General features: G+C 40.1%; 1 protein-coding gene across 1 annotated transcript in view; it reads right to left on the bottom strand.

Annotated features, from left to right (window-relative positions):
- USH2A (usherin) overlaps positions 1-24,790 on the bottom strand; it is a 642,051-nt gene that overhangs the window by 129,642 nt on the left and 487,619 nt on the right. The window contains exons 50-54 of the mRNA XM_059717779.1: positions 18,223-18,446; positions 14,303-14,513; positions 13,687-13,884; positions 13,045-13,199; positions 8,456-8,654 (exon numbers count right to left, since the gene is read on the bottom strand). Coding sequence (XP_059573762.1) covers positions 8,456-8,654; positions 13,045-13,199; positions 13,687-13,884; positions 14,303-14,513; positions 18,223-18,446 — 987 coding nt within the window. The remainder of the gene's footprint in view (positions 1-8,455; positions 8,655-13,044; positions 13,200-13,686; positions 13,885-14,302; positions 14,514-18,222; positions 18,447-24,790) is intronic.

The raw sequence follows: 24,790 nt of genomic DNA, 5'->3' as shown, positions 1-24,790 counted from the left end.
AGAGGGGAGGAAATGACAGTTGAAGACTAGACAGAGGCAAAGACATGGAGGAAAGCCAAGTATTTAACATTTCAGGATAGAAAAGATTACTGTGGCAACAAATTACCTGAATTCCCCTAAAGGGAGTCATGTTCGCTTTTAAAGGAAACATGTATAAGAGAGCATGCTTGTTTACAGCTATATTTTAAGGAAAAAACATGGAATGTAACAGAGAGAGAGAGAGAGAGAGAGTGGGCAAAGTTTCCCCACATTTGTTGGAAAATATTTGGATGCCTGAAAATTTCTAGTCTTACATGTAAATTGTTAGAATATTAGAACTGCCATTAACTGGTTCAGACCATAGCTCCATCTTCCCCAGGATCCTGTGTCACATAGTGGCAGAGAGTAGATGTGGAAAGGGAGTAAAGAGGGTATGACCAGTTTGTCCCTTGTTCCCCTCCCACTTGCAGCCTCCAGCATTTAAGGTCAAGGAAGTTCTGGTTTAGAGGATATATCCCTAACTCCCATGTTCAATAGTTACTGATGTGCCTCTTCTCTAAGAGTTTTTCCAGTCCCATTTTGAATCTGGTTAAACTGTCGGTTCCACATTTTAATTATGTGCTGTGTAAAAAAGAATGTTTTTTTTTTTTCCTTTTAAACTTACTACCTACTAGCTTCATTTTGTGACCCTTAGTTCTTCTTTTTTGAGAGATAGTAAATAATAAATTCCTATTTACTTTCTCTCCACCACTTAGTGGGTACATAGAGATGTTTGGGGAGGTTAGGGGATGTCAGATTGGATTTAAAATGGCCACCAGATCTAACTTAGTTCACCCAAGTGCAAACCTTACATGTGGGGTGCAAACAGAAGTGTAGCTCCCAGCTGTACCTCAGAGCCATTTTTGCAAAGCATTCTCAGTTACATTACCCCAGACCAAACAGAAGTTCACTGTAGGTTTGGCGGGGGGAAGGAATCTAGCTGCTGGCTGAAAGCCTGCAGCCAGGTTCCCATAGCAAAGGCCAGGGCTCTTTGCTAGTGCTGTTTTCAGAATGGGAGGGGGGAAAGGGCAGTGGAGGAAGCTCATTCCTGGGGCTCCCCAGCTGGTGTTGAAGGGTGGGGTGGATGAATTGGAGCCCTACCCTACCTAAGGGGGGGCTGCAATACACCCACCCCACTCTCTCGGGCAGGCTGAAAACCCCCCAGACTGAACTCCTTCTTCCTCCGCCCCCCCCCCCCATTCTGAAAACAGTGACAAGCTGGGAGCTCTGCAAACACAAGTTACAAAAGACACTACATTTTGTAACATCTTTATCTGATACCTCATGAAGCGAGGGGTCAGATTTTCACCCAGTCAGCCATTTTTAAGCTGTTTGCAGCCATGCATTCATGCTTGGTCACAGCTATAAGATACTTTCTGCAGCCAGATCAGGCAAAATTGTCACTTCTGTCTGCACCTTTAGATCCCTAGTTAGGTTGATCTAAGTGAGAACAGCACAGAAGTTCAGGAGTTAGAGCAGTCTAAAAATGGTCAACCTGATCTAAGTTAACCTTACCTCTGAGGTAACCTAACTTAGATTAGGTTGGCCATTTTTAGACCAATCTTACTGTCTTGAACTTCTGTACAGTTCCCAGAGCAACCCTAGGGCTCATCCCTGAGGGGAGGTTGTATATCTTGGGGTGGCAGGAGGGTTTGGTGGGGCTAAAAACATCCTGGTGCCAGTTGGGGGAGGGGTAAGTAGGAAAAGCACAGCCCTGGGGCTTGGGCAAGCAGCTGGGCTTTCCCAGCCATTGGGCTATGCTGGTAACTATATAGAAGTTCAAGACAGGCTAAGTGCAGACAGTCAAAAAGCCCAAGGCTGAATTGTTTCAATCTTCTCTGTTTAGTCTAAGCTGCATAGATTGAACTGATGAGCAAGTGAACAGACATTCACTTTTGATTCCAGAAAGAAGCCACATGCTTGCAGTGGCCCAGACCAGAAGCTTTGGGGTGCTAGAGTATGCCTCCCTGCTCAGTTGGAGAAGACAGCATGGACCAAGGCTATCCTGCCCATTCTGCAAGGGGGGAGGGGTTTGTAGGGGAGGTATAAAGCATTGTGGGATGCTGAGGAACTTTGAGCTACCTTGAATCTGAGGGGATCTGGGACAGAAGTTCAATAAACTGATTTAACCTAAATCAGTGATGTCTGATACTACATCCATCCAGACTTATCTTAAACTGGTTTTAGCCATTTTGAAAGTGGGCTATGTGCCCTGAACTTCTATTGTGTTATAGATTTGAACTGGTTTCTGATCTCTTATACTGGTTTATGCATAATTTCTGTCCCTAGCCATAGAGAGGTCTAAAAATGGCAAACAACCCATGGACACCTCCTGTCCCTCTGATCCCCTCTGCAGACCCTGCCTTCCCCCTGATTTCCCTTGTGGACTCCTTGCTCCCCCCTCCAGAGCCTACTTGCCCCCCTGATCCTCCCCAAGGGCCCCTGCTAGCCCCCCATCCCAAATTACCTTAGATTGAGTGGCCATTTTTAACTTGAATTAACCTCCCCAAATGCCTGTACAGAGCCAGTATTTTGTAAACCTTTATCATGTCCCCCATCAAGTGTCTCTTTTTCTAAACTGAATTGGCCTAGCCTCTTCAATCTCTCCTCATATAGAAGCCCCTCCATACCACTGATCATTCTTGTTGATATTTTCTGAACCTTCTCTAGTTCTTCTATATCCTTTTTGAGGTGTGGGGACCAAAACTGGGTACAGTATTCAAGGTGTGGACATGCTATAGATTTATAAAGGGGCACAAAGATACTTTCCATTTTGTTTACAATTCTGTTCTTAATTTCTAATATTTTGTTTGCTTTTTTGATGACTGCCGAGCACTGAGCTAATGTGTTTAGTAAATGGTTCATAATGACTCCCAGATCTTGTTCTTGTGTGGTAACAGCAAATGTAGAACCCACCACACTGTAGGTATGGGGTTTTTTGAGGGGCGGGTAGGGGAAGTTTCCCCATGTTCATCACTTTACACTTATCTACAAGGAATTTTATCTGCTATTTAGTTGCCCATTTGTTCAATAATGCAAAATCCTGCTGTAGTTCCTCGCAGTCTGACTTGGTGTTTACCAGTTTGAATAAATTTATATCATCCACAAATTTGGCCACCTTGCTACCCATCCCCTTTACAAATAATTTATGAATATATTAAAAAGCACTGGTCCCAACCAGTGCTCAATTCTTGAGGGACCCCACTGGACCCTACTGTTTACTTCTTGCTATCCTGAAAGCTGACTATTTATATTCAGTTTTTATTTTCTATCCTTAAACCAATTTTTAATCTATGAGTGGACCTTTCCTGCAATCCCATGACTTGTTAAAGTGGATTTTGGAGAGGTTGACCTAGAATGTGCTAAAACATGCTAAGAAAAAATCCCTACTGCAAAGGGCTTGTAAGCTATGAAATTACCAATAAACAATAAGAAATTTGATAATTTAGAAGTCAAGCAGGACTTCACTTGTGAAATTTTTCCAAAGTAGATTTCAATTCAAAGGGAAGTTTTTCCTTGGAATTTTAGCCTACAAATATTCCTTTTTTATAGTCAGTCAAATTTACAGCTGTATCATCTTCTGTTTTTTCAAGTGGTTGTCAAAAACAGTTCCTACAGAATGTATTATCCAATCAGTCAATCAATCATTTCCAATACTATTCATCTCCACTTGTGGTCATGGCTCTAGCAAGGTCAGCAATTATCTCCAGTACTGACATTCCTAGGCCACCACCACATGTGCTTCATTCAGCAGGATGTCAAATTGCTGAACACATTTTTCTCCTCAATAAATACTACTAATGATTCATCACAGTATGAAGATAGGGTTGACCAATGATAGCCCTGTACTATCAACCACCATCTACAAGCCTTAAATAGAGTCTATCTGTATACAGAATAATTTCATGCTATTTTGTCACGCAATTCTGGAGCCTTGTTTTCTAACTGTTACTTAAATGTGTCCACAGAAACTATTGATAAAGTACATTATTTTGGATAAGTTCTTTAGTCAAGGACAAAAATAGAGTTAAGAACGATTGGTACAATTTTCAAAGCTACTGCTGCTGAAGAGGGCACTCTTAGCTTTCTTTATGCAGCAATAGCTCTAATTATTTTATAGTCAATCCTCCCCTCCTGCTTCTCCCCCCCACAACACAGAGTATTAGCAGGCCCATTTGTAAAGTAGTAGTAACACAAAGTGAAACAATGCCATAACTGACATCCAAATTGTTCTGTACAGGGTAGTGGAAGTGTTCAGTAATAAATGATATAAAAAGGTCTTTTATTGACAAGCTGCCATGTGCTGTTTGCATTAGAGAATATGAGAAGATGATGGCTGCTGCCCCCAGGTCCCAGTGGCATTCAACTCAGTGAGATAGCAGAAAATGCTTCAGTTTACTTAAAGCATTGATAACACCTCTAAATAATTAACTGAGGACTTCCTGTCTTCAATTACTTAATGCTTTTTTTAACATCTTGAGAGGATTATAAGCAATTTATGGATTTCACATGATGAGTGCATTCACCGCTATTCCCACAAAGCATTTATGGGATCATGTTTCCAAAGCTTTGATGTAATTAAAAATAAGCAGCAAGACAATGGTGCAGTGGCAAGGTGCTAGCCTTCTTCTCTGTTATTTGTAAGGCCCTAGATTCAAAGTCTCAGGAAAGACTAATGCTACAGCTTCATTAACGTTCAACTGTTGCTCTGGGAAAACCAGAGGTTTTGAAAAAAGATGAGAAAATCAAAACACATATCCACAGGGGCTGAGACAATAGTTAGTTCAAACATTTGAGATTATGTGCGAAATAAGCTTGATTATTTTAGCTCATTCTGTGAATTTAGAAAGTAATAATTATCCAAGTTGCAAAACCACTGTCATGAATCCAACAGTATGACCTAATGCAAGGCTTGATTTTTACTAACAAAAGAAATGCTCCCCATAATTTTTTTGTTGGCTTAGCAAGACAATGCAGAAAAGGCTTACTGGGATGGTTCTACTGAAGAAAAATAGATTGTTCCTTATCTTTCCTCCCTAGCAAGTGCCTCTGAAAAACTATTTTGTTTGTACTCATACTAAAAATGAGGCCCTTTGAAGGCAGAAACTGGTTCTTGAGAGGGAAATAAGGGCATTAGTGAGGTGGCAGTGTTTTCTAATAGGGTTTCAGTCAGTGACCTTATGGAGGTCATCAGCCCTTCTTCAAAAACAGATTGCCAGCCTCTCTCAAAGAAGCAATTCTAAAGCGATTGCACAAAAAGCCATCTCTGCTTTGATGATCTTCCTAATTACCCCAGTCCTAATCTCCATTTATTAAAGAAGACAACAGAGTAAGATGAACCAGAACAAATCTGGCAGTACCCCAAATACTCAGATTTCCTGGTACAGTCATTTTGGTTTTAGATCCGAGCCTGATCTATAGCCTGCAATTGGTCTTGCTAGTTGCTCATTTCTTCCAGACGTGGCCAAAATCAAGATGGTTTTACTGATAATTTTGACACTGCTCTCCACAGCATTTTATGTTTTCCTTCCTCTTCTTTGATAGATAAGGGCGCCTTAGACTTTTAGGGAGGAATGCAATGCCTCTGGTACAGTTGTTTAAGTTACTTATTTCACAGGATCAAGGAACTGAAGTTGCTTTGCTTATTTGATGCCTTAAATGGGACTGGGGCTTTGGAGAGGGTGAGCAAACTGAGGCTCAACTGGAAAAGCCTGAAATAAGGCTGATAATTTGGGAAAAGTAATGGTGGATTATTTGCCCATCTTTTATTACATTGCTTAGAATCTGAGGGTATTATTAGATCTTAGCTGCTTCTGAAAAAGAAAGACTTGGACTTTAATGTGAACTACAAGTTTCTGGCAATGCATTAAATCACATTTTTTGATTTGGTGCCTGAATAAGGTGCCTAAATATGGATTTGGGTGCCTAAAATATGTAGCTGTGTTTTTATGGGAAGTAGGGTTGTATATCATGCACATATGCATACACACACACACACAAATACATCTTAGGAGCAGGCTTGAAGTAAACCCTCCAAACCTTAATATGTGCGTGAAGTCCAAAATCCAGGTTTGAAATGTTATGGTAAAGTTCCAGCCCTAGTTCACAGAGACGGAAGAACAGAATGGGTCAGGACTCCCCCCTCCTTCTGCCCTCCCCCACCCACCAAGTACCCACTTCAATGGCTGCTTCTACAATACAAAAAGCAGTGAGGATTCCCTCAGAGTAAGGAAATTTAGAACAGTGTGACCTGACTGAGCTGCTCTATATTGTACCTTCTTTAAGTATATAACCTGGAACCCCTTTAAGGGAGCTCTGCCTTTTATTTAGCCACATCAAGCTGGTAAGCATGAATCCATCAGAGCTTGGGATTGAGCACACATAATTTTATTGCTATATCCCTAATTCTTTTTCCAAGCAAATTGTTATGAACACATTTTAAGCAGCATTTTTTGTGGAGTCCTTATTTCTTTCATTATTTAAAATCTATACTGAAGTGGAAAAACTTATGGCACATGGATATACTAACTGAGATAAAGTATTGGGATGCTTTGAACATCCATCTAATTGTAATACACATTGTATGGATTTCATATTTGTGTATGGTACTACTATGGGGGAATTCTATAATTTTGGGTGATCTTCAACAGAAAGGGCGGTAGCTATACCATTAGGACCCCCAAGACTGCAACTAAAGTTAGAAGGAAAGAAAACTTTAAAATATATACTTTCTTAAAATACACAAGTGCAGAAATATGACCTCAGATTCAGGGTCTAATAGGATAAAAGCAAAAGTGTCTGAAAGTTAGAATTTTACTCTTTTGCTTGCCACAAACATTTCTAAATTCCGATTGGTTTCATTGTGTCACAAACTATTGCTAAGAGACTATTATATGAAAGCAATACTTCTTTAATATCAATGTCAAATCTTCAGCACACTCACTTTATTGACTCTTTGGGATTCTTTCAAAACAAACATTCTATAGAAAATGTTCATGAGTTCCTGGGAAATTGCTAAGAGTGACAAATGCTTCTCTGAATATTTTTTCTTTATTGAGCACCAACAAAATGCTTGGCTGAGGGAAAAGCAAGATGCTATTGCTATAACCAAAGGGTTTATACTCTAAAATCAGTTACAGGAAAAAACATAGAACAAAACCCTCAGACGCACCAAGCACTAGCTGACAGGTCACTCCCAAGCTGATTTCACAGTTTCTGTTTTCCTGTAATCTCAAACACAAGAAACCATAGCCTGCTCTCCCTTATACTGATGCAAATCCAGAGTATCTCCAGTGGAATTCTCCATTAACACTGTGTGGCAGAGAGCAGAATCTGACTTAGAGTATACAAAACTAACATGTCTTGTCTGACACCTTCCATCAAGTATGTGTTCTGCATTGATATATATGGCATATTTTAATGTTTGGAAATTAAATTCATTATTATTAACAACAGAGAAACAAGAGACACCAGCTGGGGAAAAATGTAGTAATTAAAATAGATTAAGGTTTGTGACACCGACTGAAAATATTTCTTGAGCTGCAGGCAAAACTTGGGATCTAAAAGTTACACAGAGGTGGTTGTATCAATATGATGAGAAGTAGGGGTGTGTGAAATGGGCCATATTCGATTTGGATTCAGCATGAATTGGGGACAGTGATTTGATTTGTTGATTCAGATCGCTGTCCCTGATTTGATTCGGCCAAATCCAAATCTGAAGATTCGATGCTGATTCAGAAAATCAGTGATTCAGCCACAGACACAGCTTTAGATGTTTTTTCTATATACCTTGAGGTACCAGGCATGGCTCGTGAATGCTGCAATGGTGAGGACAGATGGAGCATCCCACAGGAGTGCAGGGGGCCCCCGCATGTTCAGCGGTGGACTCGGCACTGGACCAGAAGTACTTCCGGAGGAACACACCCTGCCCCCCCCCCCCGGCTTGGCAATCAGCCACAGGGAGACCCTGGGTGTCCCTCCAGACCCAGAAGGCACCAGTCACCGAGCTGGGGCGGGGGGGCTCATGCTCCCCAGCAGACCCAGAAGTGGACCAGAAGTGCTTCTGGTCCACTTCTGGGTCCACTGCTGAGTGTGCTGAAGACTGACCCATGCTCCTGTAGGACACTTCATCCACCCCAGCATCTCAGCATTCATGAGGCACCTGGCACCTTGAGATATGTAGAAAAAACATTTAAAGCTGTGTCTATGTCAAAATCACCAAATCTTTCCAAATCTCTCCGAATTGATTTGGAGGCTTCCAATTTGATTCAGAGAAATTAAAGGGTCTCCTGATTTGATTCAGATTTAGAGATTCAGCCACCAAATTGAGCCAAAGCTCCGCCGGATCGAATCAGCAACCAAAGCTTCACACAGCCCTAGTAAGAAGGTCTTATATCTGAGAACAGGGCATTACCTTCTCAGAGCTTTGCATCCTTACCTGATACAGTATGCTGCATTTTGCCTGCAGTGTCAGTGTATATAAGCCCTTTTCCACTTTGATTGATCTGGTACTCTCTGATGATACCATTTGGTTTCCTGGGTATGGTCCAGCTCAAATGCAATGCTGTTGAGTTCAAAGCAATGACTGTTGGTGGCTGAACACTCTCTGGGATTCCTTGGACAGTGACTGCAACTACCTGAAGACACATGAATTAAACAGCAATTTATTGTAATAGTGCACTAGATACTCTGATCAATGAGAATGTCACTTTTGTTTTAAAATGTTGTTGTTTGGTCTGGCATATCATTACCAAGGGCTTGAAGAACTAGTTACTTTCCTCCTTCCCCCCACCCTTCTTTTTTCCCAATGAGATCTGACCTTGAATACATTACATAAGTCTATGTCTACAGTTTATAACAACAAGTTCACAACATTTCAGCTGTAGCGTATAACACAGGATGAAACAACAAAAAACGTCTTGCTAGAGAACTCCTGATAACTCTCTTCCATATGGTTCCTCAGTGTCTTTGCATTTTAACGGCCTGATTTCCTATATTTTAAGCACCAGTAAACATGGGGCTAAACTTCCTTGCATCCACTAAATCTGAATGTTATCAGTTCATAGCTGCTGATTCTAATTTTTTTTAAAGGACCCCAGAAGGCTTTCAAAGGACAGTACAATCTAGAATTCACTCAGATCTTTTCAAAATTGAAACAAAAAATAGGTCAGTTCTAAACTCCAAGATGCACAGAAATGTAGAACTGGAAGGGTCTCCCACGCCGTCATGTCTAGTCGTCCCCATTTGCTGGCAATTATTTGTCCACAGGATCATCCATTCTGACTCACTCCAACCCCCACATACTACAGGAACAAAACACCTTATAAAAACAAACTCTCCCACATGCCATAGGTAAAAACCACAGGAACAGAGGACCACCATATCCTGGTGCTGCAGTGACAGAGAACGTCTCAGGTTTATATGCTCTGAGGTATTCTTAGCATGTACCATGTTGCAGAAAAGGGGTACCCCCCCCAACAGCCTTAGCCAATCATATTTTGGGGGAAAATTCCTTCAAGCCCTAAAATGTGGTGATTAGCATGATTCTGAATGCATGAGCAAGACCTTCCAGACAGGTACCTGGGAGGTTTCTGAATAGCAGTAGAAGCACCAGCTGATCCTAGCTAATCTCTCACCTCTAGATGTGCTTAATGTCCAACACTTTAGTGCTTCCCTCCTTCCCCATATTCCCACCCCCCAAAAAATTCCAGAAGCCATTCATGAGGAAAATTAATTTCTTCATGATCCCTACTGGAAACCAGTAGAAGGTGTCTATGACTACATAAGGATAACGAGGTCTCAAACAACAGGGTGAGATCACTAAAGATGAATATACCTCCTCTGCTCGTGCTTGTAGGGAGGCAGTTAGGCGGGCCAAAGCTACCATGGAGCTGAGGATGGCAACCCAAGTAAAAGACAACAAGAACTTGTTTTTTAGATATGTTGGGAGTAAAAGGAAGGCCCAGGGAGGAATAGGACCCCTGCTAAATGGGCAGAAACAATTGGTGACAGATAGGGGGGACAAGGCTGAACTCCTCAACGAGTTCTTTGCCTCAGTGTTCCTAAGTGAGGGGCACGACAAGTCTCTCACTGGGGTTGTAGAGAGGCAGCAGCAAGGCGCCAGACTTCCATACGTAGATCCTGAGGTGGTGCAGAGTCACTTGGAAGAACTGGATGCCTTTAAGTCGGGAGGCCCGGATGAGCTCCATCCGAGGGTGCTGAAGGCACTGGCCGACATCATTGCAGAGCCACTGGCGGGAATATTCGAATGCTCATGGCGCACGGGCCAAGTCCCGGAGGACTGGAAAAGGGCTAACGTGGTCCCCATTTTCAAAAAGGGGAGGAAGGAGGACCCGGGCAACTATAGGCCAGTCAGTCTCACCTCCATCCTTGGTAAAGTATTTGAAAAAATTATCAAGGCTCACATTTGTGAGAGCCCGGCAGGGCAAATTATGCTGAGCAGAAACCAGCATGGGTTTGTGGCGGGCAGATCGTGCCTGACCAATCTAGTCTCTTTCTATGACCAGGTTACAAAACACCTGGACACAGGAGGAGGGGTGGATGTCGTATACTTAGACTTCAGGAAGGCCTTCGATACAGTATCCCACACCATACTGGTGAACAAGTTAAGAGGCTGTGATGTGGATGACTACACAGTCCGGTGGGTGGCAAATTGGCTAGAGGGTCGCACCCAAAGAGTTGTGGTGGATGGGTCGGTCTCGACCTGGAAGGGTGTGGGCAGTGGGGTCCCGCAGGGCTCGGTCCTTGGACTGATACTCTTTAATTTCTTCATCAGTGACTTGGACGAGGGAGTCAAATGTACTCTGTCCAAGTTTGCAGATGACACAAAGCTATGGGGAGAAGTGGACACGCCGGAGGGCAGGGAACAGCTGCAGGCAGACCTGGATAGGTTGGACAAGTGGGCAGAAAACAACAGGATGCAATTCAACAAGGAGAAATGCAAAGTGCTGCACCTAGGGAGGAAAAATGTCCAGCACACCTACAGCCTAGGGAATGACCTGCTGGGTGGCACAGAGGTGGAAAGGGATCTTGGAGTCCTAGTGGACTCCAAGATGAACATGAGTCGGCAGTGTGACGAAGCCATCAGAAAAGCCAATGGCACTTTATCGTGCATCAGCAGATGCATGACGAATAGGTCCAAGGAGGTGATACTTCCCATCTATAGGGCGCTGGTCAGACCGCAGTTGGAGTACTGCGTGCAATTCTGGGCGCCACACTTCAAGAAGGATGCGGATAACCTGGAGAGGGTCCAGAGAAGGGCAACTCGTATGGTCAAGGGCCTGCAGACCAAGCCCTACGAGGAGAGACTAGAGAAACTGGACCTTTTCAGCCTCCGCAAGAGAAGGTTGAGAGGCGACCTTGTGGCTGCCTATAAGTTCATCATGGGGGCACAGAAGGGAATTGGTGAGTATTTATTCACCAAGGCGCCCCCGGGGGTTACAAGAAACAATGGCCACAAGCTAGCAGAGAGCAGATTTAGATTGGACATTAGGAAGAACTTCTTCACAGTTCGAGTGGCCAAGGTCTGGAACGGGCTCCCAAGGGGAGGTGGTGCTCTCCCCTACCCTGGGGGTCTTCAAGAGGAGGTTAGATGAGTATCTAACTGGGGTCATCTAGACCCAGCACTCTTTCCTGCTTATGCAGGGGGTCGGACTCGATGATCTATTGAGGTCCCTTCCGACCCTAACATCTATGAATCTATGAGGGTCTCTTAACTCCTTCATGGGGACACCAATGACTATTATACACTTCTGTAATTCCGCAGATCTCAGGAGTGTTATTTCTGATTTACTCTGATATAAGAGGAGAATTTGGTCCCTTGCTTTTATGAGCTCTTAGGTATTTTTATTATTACCATTATACATGATTTATATGTATATATGTCCTTGACAATATGCTTGCTTAATGGATGTGATGGTATCAGCATCTCATTTCAGAGATTATAACTACAAGAGTTAGCTTATAAAAGGTGGATAGAACAGTTACCTCCTTGTACTTCTGGGGTGATTTTTGCAAAACTGCAGTTAGGCAGCTTTGAAAAGTTTGGTCATGATTTAGAAGAATGGTCTCACACTCAAATCAGTTGGAGGGCCTCATTCCCTGCCTTTCAGGTGCTTGCAGACTGTGCTGAAGCTCTGACCATGGAGGTGGGGCTTCTACCCACAGTGCTGCTGGGGTTCCAGCCCATTGGCTCTCTCTGGTTCACTGGCTGCCACCATGGGACAAAGCCCAGCTGGGGCTCTGACCGCAGTGGTGGAGCTTCTGTTCTCACTGGGACACTCACTGCTGCTGCAGGAGGAAGCCCTGCCACTGTGGCTATGAGTAGGGCAAAAATCCATGGGCTGTATGAGAAGGGATGTTGGAGGCTGATAAACAGTTAGAGAGCAGAGTGAAAGACAGATACATTGTGAACCTGCGATCAGGAAAAACAGGCAAAAGATGCAGTGACAAGGAGTGGGGAGAGAGAGGAGAGAAAATATGAACGGAGGTAGTAGTGTGTATAGAAAGTTGAAGGTGAGGAGTCTGAATCTGGTGCTGCCACAGGAAGCCACAGAAGGGATCTAATGAGTGAAGCTGTGATGAGATGGCTGATGAGACTGGAGCAGTATGAGAGAGAAAAAAGAGGTCACAGTCATCCTGATAAGAAACAATGAGGACATTAATTTGTGTAGTCTCACTTTTTGGGAAAGAAAGCATATTTTTAACATTCTCTTTTGTGCTTGACCTAACTGTGCTCCCTATTTAATATATCACTTTCAGTGTCATATTTGCAGGTTTGAAGGGACTAAGGTATTACTTATCAATTGGGTCTTCATGCTAAAATGTACAAATTGGGATTTAACCCAGTCACCTGTTAACACACTAATTTTAAACGAGTCACAAACAAGCCATTGTTGTTTTTCATACATTCACCCATACGATGCTTCAAACAATACCTTTCCAATGGCATTTTTATGATGCCAACATTGCTGCTAAAAATACTCCTATAAAAATAAATACACTGACCTTGCTGCTGTCTGTACAACCAGCAACAGTACAGGCTCTCAGCTGGTATGAATACTCTTGATATGGCTGGATACCACCTGTGTCAAGGAAGCTCAGTTCTTTTCCTCTAAAACGCTCCATCCCATTTCGGAAAACAATATAGTGAGTGATAAGACCTAAACCAGAAGAGAAAGTTTGCCACTGATCACAGTATGGCATGTTCAACTCAGAATTTTCACTCCAAAATATTACAATGACATTTTTAAGAGACCATCTTTAGAGACAGCCACTTCATTCAGAGATTGCTCCAAAGAATCCCCCAAAGTACTGAATATTATAATGCCCTGCCTTTTTCAGAAGCCCATTCCCATTAAATCAAGTTGCTTTTTTTGGCAGGGGAAGAAACCCTTGGAATGAGCCAGCACAAATATCCTGAATGTAAGAAAATAGCAATATGAATTTGCAAAACAAAAAACAGAAAAACTCACATGCATGCTTTTTTCAAATAGTGGAGGAACAAATATGAGAATGATATCATCACTGTAGACCATACTGAGGTTAGCTGTACATACTAATATGGGTGTGAAAGAGATTCTCATAGACAGGTTTCATTCTATTAGAACAGCTGGCATAGGAAATACCATTTTTATGTACAAACAATACCATTTGGTTGAAGCGGTTCTTTCCATTTTAGAAGTATTGCATCTTCCCGATTGTCTACTTTGGCCCATGTTGGTGGGTTTACAGTCTGGGGCACATCTTGCTTAGTTCTAGCTCTGCTGATTTCACTGAAACCTCTTCCATAGCTGTTCCACACAGCTATCCTATACTCATAGGTGACATAGGGGTCCAGGTTCAGGTCTAGAATAAGAAAAATGACACAGTCATGTAAATCATGTATAAAAGCCCTGCTCATGACTAATTTTTATTAAGGTACACAAAAAACTTTTCATCTCTAGGTACAGTATATGTCAATGGGACTATTCAAATACTTATGCTCACTTAAGCGTTGTCCTCAGTCAGGACTTAAGGAAGGAACCCACTGAAGACAATGGTAATGGCAAAACTTTCACTGACTTCAGTGGGATCAGGATTAGTTCCTGTATGGTTTCACCTGCCTAAAGTTACTACCCAGGCCCTGGCCAGGAGATTACTGTATGAAGAAAGTCCATCGTTACTTCCTTTTCACATAGAACACGTAATGAAAACCAGGTCAGAAACTTGTATTCCAGAGTGATTTAAATGTCACAGAAGAAGCAATGATCCCATTTCCTTTTACCTGTAAATGAATATCGGTTTGGGCCTCCACTGTATACTATCTCCTCTGCAGTTGGACAGACATCTTGATTGGCCTCTTTTTCTGTAGCATTCTGAGAGCCTTTTACCCAAGCACAAATGTGGGCACTTGAATCAAAGTCACACCTCCCACAATACGCTGTTGCTGCCATGGATATGGGGCACAAGGTATTCGCTTTGCATTGTTCTTCTACCTGAGGAATATACATTATTTTAAATGAAGAGATAAAAAGAAACTGAAACTTATCTTCCTTACCTCTCTCAGAGAAGAGATTTGAAAATGTAAATGTCACTATTCACTGTACTCTTTGAACCAACACTCTTATTTAGTTAGAGGAGAAAGAGCAGACTGAGCCATTCATCCAGAACAAATAGATGCAGTGAGCACCATACTTTTTAGAGTTTGGAAGAGAGCCACACACAGAGCCTGTGTGTCCTGCTTTGCCATTAGTGTCCTGCTTTGCCATTAGTGCTTCCAAAAACATTAACAATTATTCTGATGTCCTTTTGCTACAACATCAACAAATCTTCTTACTCACAGGAAGCCTAGTTAGCTGGATTTATCAAAAGGGGGAGAGTCAACATGTATATGAAAGGGAATACAATGCTCTCCCACAAACTGAATGTGCCTTCTTTGTATGGACCCAGGCACAGTGGATGTTAGCAGAGTTCCAGCCCTCATACATAGCTGTACATAGACACAAAGGCAATTAATCATCACAAAAATGGTCTTTGTACTACTCAAAATAAAAACTCAGTATAAAACCCAGATAAATGGTGCTCCACACCCTAAGCTTGCCATAGTTTTACTGCAGTATGGGCATCCACAGCTATGGATGAAGGGCAGGATTTAGCCCATATTGAACAATCTATACAATTGTAAATGCACATTTAACAACAATTTTAATGGGAACCATTTCCAAGAAGCCACAAGGAAGAGAAAAATAACTCTAAAAATACATAGACAACTTCAGGAAGGAACAAACTGTAGTATTTGCTGCAATAATTTTTACACATTAAGCTATGAACTTTAGAAAGGAAAACAAATTAATAGCTCATATGTGATGCTTCCTTAATTCACCCTATGACATAATTTTGTTGGACGATTATCAAACGTTAAGTAATGTTTATTCTCAAGACTTGGCAGTTTCTAATGAAATTACTTTGATATATATTATAAGCCAGTATCCGTCCTAGAATTTCCATACTTTCAATATTAGAATTGTCATCTATTTGATATATAGAGATTTACCATCCTGTGTAGTGAAAGCGAGCAAAAAATCATTTAAAATATACACAGCTTCCTGTATTTTAATAAATATATTTCACTAATTTGGAAATGGCCAAATCTTTGCCCAATTGTTCAGTGAGAGACGCATTGAACAAGGGATTATCTAGTGTTTTAATCACTGCCCCTTTCAGCCATTTTGTTTCGCATAAACTAAGTGCACTGGCTAGCTCAGAGGTGACTCACCTCTCTCTGGGAGCTGATGATTCATTTTGAGTACCAGCAAATGCACTGATACAAAGGGGAGCTCCTTTATTCCAAAAGCAGGAAGACTAGTTTGTGGATTAAGGTGACAGACAAACAACAGATAGGGCACCAATACATGGAAGAATTTAGGACTGGTCTACTTCTTAGTGTTAAATTTAGTGAAAAATCTCAGAACTATTAAATTTATTCTGCCTCACAGGCAGTAATGCAAGAAGAGGTGGGTGAGCAGGACATCAGCCTTGAGTATTGATTTACATGCCAGAATGGCAGTCCCCAAGGGGTCTGTGCCATTGCTAATGTCTGTCCCACTTCATGGAGCTTGCACCATGGCAGCAGCAGCTGCCCATGGCCTACGTGTGAGGACATAAGTGTTTGACTTTCTCTACCCTGCCAAGGGCACCAAATTCCTAGCTATGCCTCTGCTTGCCAGGCTCAGAATGGACCTATTTTTAAATTCTGTACTTTTTTTCAATGTATATTTCTTTTTTTTTAAACTATTTTGACAATCCTTTTGCTGTTTTCAATATGGTAAACAAATATAGGTTGTCTAAAGACATCTATAGATGGTTGCAACTAAAATTTTTTGGAAAAGGCATTTTCCGAATATTTTTTTTCAGAAAGAGCAATTTTTCAACACAAAATTGTGTTTGAAATATTTAGACTAACAGTGATAGTGAATGAAATTAAATCTTTAGCTAAACTACGCACTCTTAAAAACCTATAGGTTTTGGATCAGAATGCATGATCTCAGTTGCACAAAGTACTAAGCACTCATGAGAAGCTGAATGCCCATTGTGCCATTTACTGAAGCTGCTGAATTGGACACTATAAATCCAACCAGTTCAATGCTCATGATTTTGTTACTTTTCAGGAATCCCTCTGCACAGTCCTTTGTAGAAATGGGACCTAGATGTTTGCTAGAAAGCAGAATCTTTAGGGAATGTAAATGGACAGGATAACTCTTCATTTGTTTCCTCATAATCTGGAGATTCTCTAGCTTTATCATTATTTTTGTTATTAATTATTAAAAATGATGTCAGATCAATAGCTAAGCAAGTCCCCACAAGTAAGGAATCTAGAAGGCCTGGCATCTGGTTCAGCTAATCCATATATTTTAACATTTTTCAAGTATTTTCCTTTCTCAGCTCCCTGTTAGTTTTAGAAGTTGTTAATCCTACTTTTCAATAATGTTCATGTTGAAGACAACTTTTAATAGGATTTCAGTATCTTGGCCAGTTTTGACTCATGGTTAATTTAATCCCCCTCTTAATCTATTATTCTATTTAATGGAAGCATTTTCAGAATTCTGCTCAAGCAATTCAGGAGAAATTTTGAGTAGCCACAGGGAGGGCCTGCAAGCCAGGTATCCTGGGCTCTAGTTTCAGCTTTGCCACTGATTCTAGGTTCAGCTTTGATCTGGGTGAGCAATATATAGCCATGTTTTCAGGTGGCCAATAATTTTTGATGTCTTAACTTTGGCGGGGGCGGGGGGAGGGGGTTCAGAATGTCAGTCCCCATTCTTCTGGACTTCAAATGGGGTTTCAAGTGATCGGTGCCCAGGGCCCAAAACATTTAATGTTAGCACACTAAAATGACAAGCCACTCTTGAAAATGTTGGAATTAAATTCTCTAAGCATTATTTACATTTTCTATAAAACAGGACAGGTTTTACCTACCTAATAAGGTGTGGTGTAGCTTGTTTAAGTAATGATTTAAGTAATTAGTATTTATGAGTGATTTGAGAACTTTTAGATGAAAAGTGTCATATAAGTAATATTCTCACCATTGCTATTAAACCTGAAGGCAGATGCCTCAATTCCACTAAAGTAAATGCTACAATTTTCATTCATATTTATGAAATTGGGATTTAATCCATAAACATTATCATCCTGTTATGTAGAATATTACCTAACATGATAGAGAATCATATTGACCACTTGAATTGTGTTAGTCATTTCTAAAATATCTCAGAATACAATATCTCCATAAAAGTCACAAATATGCATTCTGCCCAAATTAGAGAGAGGATTATTTAATATAAATAAACCCCTCACTGCTTTAGTTTTAACTTTCACTGAGGTAGTATGATCAGCAGTCAAACAGTGGTCATACAGTTGATACTTGCTATTCATGCCAGCCCTGCTGGCATGCCAACTTTTAGTCCTTATCCTAATCTGAAGTGCTGGGCTACACTTCACAAGAAGCAGCTAATCATTATTAATTCCTTTAGAATTCATTGCAATAACATCAATCATTGTGAACTCATTCGGTATTAATACGAATGTAATGTGAAAATGAATAATGCACACAGGAGTTTTTATATTTCTATTTTAGAAAAATAGTTATGAACAATGTATTTCTCTTTCCATTGTCAAATCAGAGCCACTGAGAGGTTTTCTATCAATTACCTTCATCATCATTCCAGCTGAAATCTTGTCAGAGCAAACATATTTCAAAGGATTATATCCAACTCCATTACAGCATTCCTCGCTCTTTGGAATAAGTTCAGTTTCACAGCATTTTACTGGCACTGGGTCATTCTTCTTAACATGTGCTTTAGACTCACCACTGGAAGCAGAACAGCATATGGTATCTGACATATTCACATATTCCTGTCCACAACAGAACATCCCTGCAACAGTAAAACATTATATATGAATAGAAAAAGGGGTGGGGGAGAAAAAAGTTATGAGGTTGCTCTGAAGTATAGTATAAAGATGAATGAGTGTGGCTGAGCTGGAACTGTGCATAACTAGATAGGGTCTAGATGCACTTGAAAACAATTAACAAAAGCAGATAGGGGTCCTCTGGAATCAGCTTAAAGCCCCTGAGCTGGTTACGAAGTATTTTACAATGCATTACATAGCAGGTCAAAGACAGGTATCAAAGAACAGCTAATCTACTATGTGGAAATTCATCCACCCTTAAGAACGACAACCTTTTGCTTGTAGGCTAGGGTATGTAAAATAGTAGCTCATTCACCTGTAAATGGTCTTTGATCAAGACAGACAGATAACTAATGGTGAGATACCAATAACAATAGTCTTCTAACAAAAAAAGTCTTGAAGTATACTTATTTGTGCTTCTTTATTAGATTTGTATCTGGCCCCATCCAAAAGGCTCAGAGGTAGACTTATACTATGCATATAGCACTAAATAGGAGACTTTCCAAATACAAAGTATCAAGGTTCCATTCTCTCGGAAAAAAGAGGTTACTATCTTGATTTATTTCTCATATCTAATTGGAATTAGGAACCTGAAAAATGGCATGCAATTTTTTTTTTACATAGTTTAATTTTCTTTTCAAATGAAAACTGTTTCTCAAGTGATGAGAAGGCATAAAGCACCCAAAAGCAGGGCAAATTTTCATAAATTTTACATATCTATTTACAAGTTTGCTAAATCAGTTGTTTTTAATTTGTCATTTCCCTCACCAGTCCCCCCACCGCTCCAAAAGAAAAAAAGGCAGGGATAAATTTTAACTCAGTCAGGTTATATTAAAATCTGTCATATTAGTACAGTACAGTAGGAAATCTCATTAATAACATAACCATGATGGAATGATTGTACTGTAAGGAGAACAAGATGACAAAATAAAATGAAAGTCATAGTCAAACTTATCCATATTTGACTTAACCGCTGTATTCTCCTATTCAAACATTTTAATGGAAACTTGTGTCCCTTTACTGCCATATCTTGCAGCAGTTTTCTTTTAGGTAAAAGACAACAAACATTGCTCTTTCAAGAGATGATTCTGCAACCATTTACTCAGGTGAGTAGTTCCATCAAGTCACTGGGACTACCCAAGATAGTGAAGTGATAATAAAGTATGATGACCTTTTGCAGGATTGAGTCCTTCCATTGCAATCAAAATTGGAAAACCAGCCTTCTAACAGTTGAATTCTTCCCTCATCTACTTGTGCTACGGTGACACTACATTTTAAGTAGAAAATAAATGCAGACACTGACCCAATTCAATACTAATAATCAGCCATCTGATAGCTCTGAGGGATTTTTGACAGGAAAATTAAAATTTTGACAATGAACTGATTTCATATTGAAAAATAAGGCTGCATTCTTTCTCTGAGAACCTCATCTTTGTTTAACTGAATTAAATTTTTCAGCCAAGATTTCACTAACATAACAAGAAGTGACTCCCTTTCTAGTTTCTTTGGTAAACCATTACTTCTTTAATTATTATCAACCTTGTTCCAGTGTGATAAATTGCTAATTACTTAATACCCTAATCAGCGTTCATTCTTTGCACAGATAAACTGTGACAGCGCCATTAATTTAAATAGTAATTTCACTTAATGGCCAGAACGGCACACCAGATTTTTATGCAGCATTTTCTGAAGACTGCATCCATCACTGCAATATTCTGACATAAAGATGTCTGACGTGCACTAACTCACTTAGGGAGAGCAGATGTTGCAGAGCAGAGTTTGGTAGTAATTCCCATAGTGCATCACTTCAGCATGAATGAGCTGCAAAGGCAGAGATAGACAATCTTCTGAAACTGCATTGCATAGCCTTTGACCCCTACCTAATTTATCACATGTAGCACTTGACTTTTGAACCTTGACACTGCAAATGTACAATTTTAAATATGCCCCAAGAAAAACAAAATAGGTCCATGTAATATTGATAGATTGATTTACCTTCCAAAATCTCTTCATTCGATTGCTGAAAGACGGAGAAGCTGCTGATTTTATCAAAATACTAAACATTTATTTGCAAATCAGCTGGAAAGCTTGTGTCATGTTGTAAGTGTGTATGTTTTGGAGTTATATAATGCAATATATTGAAAAGAAAATGTATAGATTAGAAAAGCATTCCTTACTCACAGTGGTTTCTGTCAACAAATTGTTTCATGCTCATCTCTGCAACTTGAAAAGTTTACAAACATAGCTTGGTGATGAATTACTAATTTAGTAAATCTGCAAAACCAATGATTTCAAAAGGAAGAATGAGAATTAAAAGGCTTAAGCTTCCAAGCCAAAATAGAGGATCAACAAAATACAGAGCCAGTGTACACTGCAAGCTACTCCAGAAATATTTGGCTTGAAAGCAGGTATTGCAGCCACTACAGATTGGAAATCTCAGTTGTACAGAGCAGCATGTTTTGAGATCATGGCACGTCAGGGATAGTGGTAATTTATGAAAGAGAAAAGGGGAAATCAGGGTTGGTTTCTGTTTATTCTATGCCTGAAATCCAAGATCAGAAAACTTTGTCTGATTATATGCTGTGGTAGGGCTGAAAAGGATATATTATATGTAGTGGCATCATTGCCAGTGTTTGCCAGTAGATGTCTCTATGGTCACCCCAGCTACGAAGCCCAGCATGAGAAAGGGATAAAATAAAATAACATAAAATAAAAAAGAAGATACTGAAAAAAATAATTTTATAGTAATCTGAGATGGAAAAGACTGCCTGTGATGGCAGAACTGAATCTCCCAAAAGACTAGATAGTAGCAAACAATAAATTAAGACCTTCCGTAGACAAATAAGCCTTGCAAATGTGGGTATAGAGTCTGCAGTCACAAGTTGGTTTTAACTAGACTATTCATGTATGGTAAGTTAAAATATGTGAACAATGTTGGAACATTTCCTGGCAATGTTTTCTTTTTCCTCCTTTCCCTAAACTCTTCAAAAACCTAAAACTTATCAATGAAAGCATTTGTTTGACACTACATTTTCAATCATAGTATTCATTGTCCAGGCACAAACCACAGCATCAAAAGCATTTCAGCTCTAAGATAAGGACAACCATATTACCTACATCTCTGGTAGACAATGGAAGCACTATACACTTAGCAATTTATCAATTAACATACTCTCACAAAATTCTATTCAGACATTTGCTTGGGATAAGTAAATTATGTTCTTAATGTGACAGTATGTTTTTTCATTACAATCATTATCATAATAGGGGTAGGGGGAAAGGAGATTTTTTGCCTGGCTGATACATTTCATGATGGTTTTGCAAGCCTGAATGACTACAAGAAATTAAGCAAAAAGTATATTGGGTATGACATATGATATGATACAGAACTATGGTCTGTTTTATGTTTAATGCAACATAGTAATTTTTTTTTTAAATTGACTAGTTATGGAACAAATTCACATTTCAAATGTATATTTGTGCTCCGTTCTTTGCTGCTTGTGGCAAACTGTGTTCACAGCAAAACTATGAGTGATGAAAAAGCTACTGTTTGCATTCTTTAATAGCCAAAAATGTCACCATAACCCATTCTAAAGAAAAATGGTATACATGATAGAGCAATATAGGCAAACACTTTAAAAAGAAGAAAGGTATAAAGGTATTTAAAATATATATATTTAAGTAAAAAACTGTTAAGAATACATATACACTGAAATGAAGAACATAACTTTCATCCCAAGATACCTGTATTACACTCCTGCACAACTCATCTGCCCAGAGAGAGCAGTAAAAACATAAACGCTACCCCAGCAGTTCTGTTCCAACAGCATCTGTTAATTCACTCCATTTATAAAATACATATTGACAAAGACAACTGAACTGGGACCAGGGAGATTTGATTTGGTGTGAGAAAGTCAATTCAATGTGATTTTGTTAAAGGGCTCCTGCAGGCAAATAAAAGAGTTTAAGTAATAAAGTACATAAAGAGATGTTTTACGAGCCAGTCCCATCTTGTGGCAGCCACACAATGCACTGCCGTGCAAGAGGGCCTGATTCAGAATTGATATTGCATGACTCTGTGTTGATATGGAGCTGACAATTCAGGATTGGGATGATAAGGAAAAGAGGATGCTGGCTGCATGGATAAAAGAATACTCAACTAATTCACCATTGGAATAGAATGAAGACATTCAAGCTGGGGAAACATCTATGCTACAAATCTGGTTTAGCCTTTTTTGGAAATGGAAAATCCTACAAGCTGGAGGTAGAATACATGTGATGTTTTCTTGGCGGGGAGGGGGTGTGAATCGGGAAGGAACACAGGTGAAGGGCAGATAAGCTGGTGTTGTTGAGGAACAGAACATAGATTTCTGGCCTGACTTGTAATGCTTATTACCCAAAAACATATCAGCTATTATGAGCTCCAGTTTCAAATTAAAGTACCTAAAAGTAGGGGCTCACTGACACATGTATGCCAAACTGCTCTTTTAGGCACCAAAGTGCTCATTTGAGTGCGTGAAAGTGGAACTGGGCACTTCCACTGTTTTATACCTAAAAACTGTGTTTTCTTTCTTGGTGACAGTTGATAGTGAATATTTTTCTGAAGGTAGAGGAAAGCTAAGATTGAAGGGCTTTTATTTGCCTCTGATTACTATTCTAAGAAAGCTATTCTAAGAAAAGAAACATTTCTGAATAGGATAGTTACTAATTATATTTATCTTTTCCGTCTGTTGATTTCAGAGTGTTTTACAAAGGAAATCAGCATCATCTTCCCCATTTTAAAAATAGGGAAACATATCTATGAAGTGTCTTTCCCCAATTCATACAACAGGTGACCAGAACACAGATGTTTGGGATCCAAACTCATTGAGCAATCTACCAGGCCAGAGCCTTCCTCACCCCCGTGCTTGAACCCAGTACTGTGAAGATTTTAGCTGGACAAGAGGCACTAGCTCTCTGTGTAACTAAGTCTTCTTCTTTTCTTTTTGACTTTACAATCTTTATTGCAGGTTACTCCATTCTTACTTACTGATATCATTCTCTCTGTCCTGCTGAAGTACTGGGCTGAGTTCATGTTACCAGAGGACAAGCTTAGAGAATGAGTGAGATGTCAGTAGGTACACCTGGTTCAACAGGTGAACAGATTACTACTTCTTGTAAATCCAGAAAGGTCAAATCTCACAGTCCATCAGACTGGAGTGGTCAAGGTATAACAATTTCTGTGGCCACAGACTTTGATAATGATGTTCTCAGTGTTGTTAATGATAGGAAGGCTGGATTAATAAGTGATCCAGAAGAAAATTTGAATGCATAGAGGACATAAAGAGAATTTATTGAATGAAGAATTTCCCGGACAATGCACCACATCCTTTGACGTTGTAAATGGTGATAAAATTCCAACAGTTAGGGTGGACTTCTAGCTCACTTCACATGCTCCGGTGGCAGTTTTCCAGTTCCATATATGTCATTTTTGGTTAGGGGGGTCTACAACAAGGATATCCCACTTATTTGGCAAGTGCCTGAACCACTCCCATATTGGACTAAAACATGGGAGGCAAAAATAGCTGCCTGCCCAGTGTATAGCTTATGGTGCATGATTGGTAGGTTCACACTGCAGGGATAGTACTGCAAATAGCCTAACTTTAAAAAATGCCACTTACTGACTGGAAATCTTCCCTTAGTGTCACTGAAAGTAAGAGAGAAGTAAACTGAAAAATGGGAAAACAACAAAGCCAGATATTACCAACAGAAGGAGATGAAGATGAAGGATGGTTAGGAAAGATTCTGGATTGATGGCAATATCACCCTCTCTTTAATAAAAAGGTAGTAAGTATAAATGTTCAGTCCATGAAGTGTATGCAAAGGTTATTGAAACTAGAGTCAGACAGCAACAGAGATTACTGGCAGCTAGTTTAGTTTCAGAAAATGAAAGAGTGCAACACATCCTATGTTCACCCTCAGAATTCTACAGGTAAGAAAGTAAGAACAATTACACAAGTAACAGCTATGGAAAGCTCTTTATGAACAATGCTTGAAATAGTATGCATGCATATAGTGGGAAAACAGAGGGCAATAAGTTGCTAATAATTTATTGAATGCAGTGGTACCAGTTGTTAGACCAAAAGGAACACCTGAGAAATGGCTAGATCAAATAAAGGAGGATGTGAAAATAAGAAAAATAACAGATCGATAGAACAATTAAGATAAAGGAAGATTTAAACTACCAGCCGACCCATCATTAGGATACAGTTGAAAAAAGGAGGACCTGTAGCCAATGCCAGACAAGGAAGTGAAGTGGCTAGCATTACAC

This window comes from Alligator mississippiensis, chromosome 1 (genome assembly GCF_030867095.1).
Source record: "Alligator mississippiensis isolate rAllMis1 chromosome 1, rAllMis1, whole genome shotgun sequence".
NCBI classification, from domain to species: domain Eukaryota; kingdom Metazoa; phylum Chordata; order Crocodylia; family Alligatoridae; genus Alligator; species Alligator mississippiensis.
Note: the sequence above shows the minus strand (reverse complement) of the source record. Positions and strands in the feature narration are given on the sequence as shown.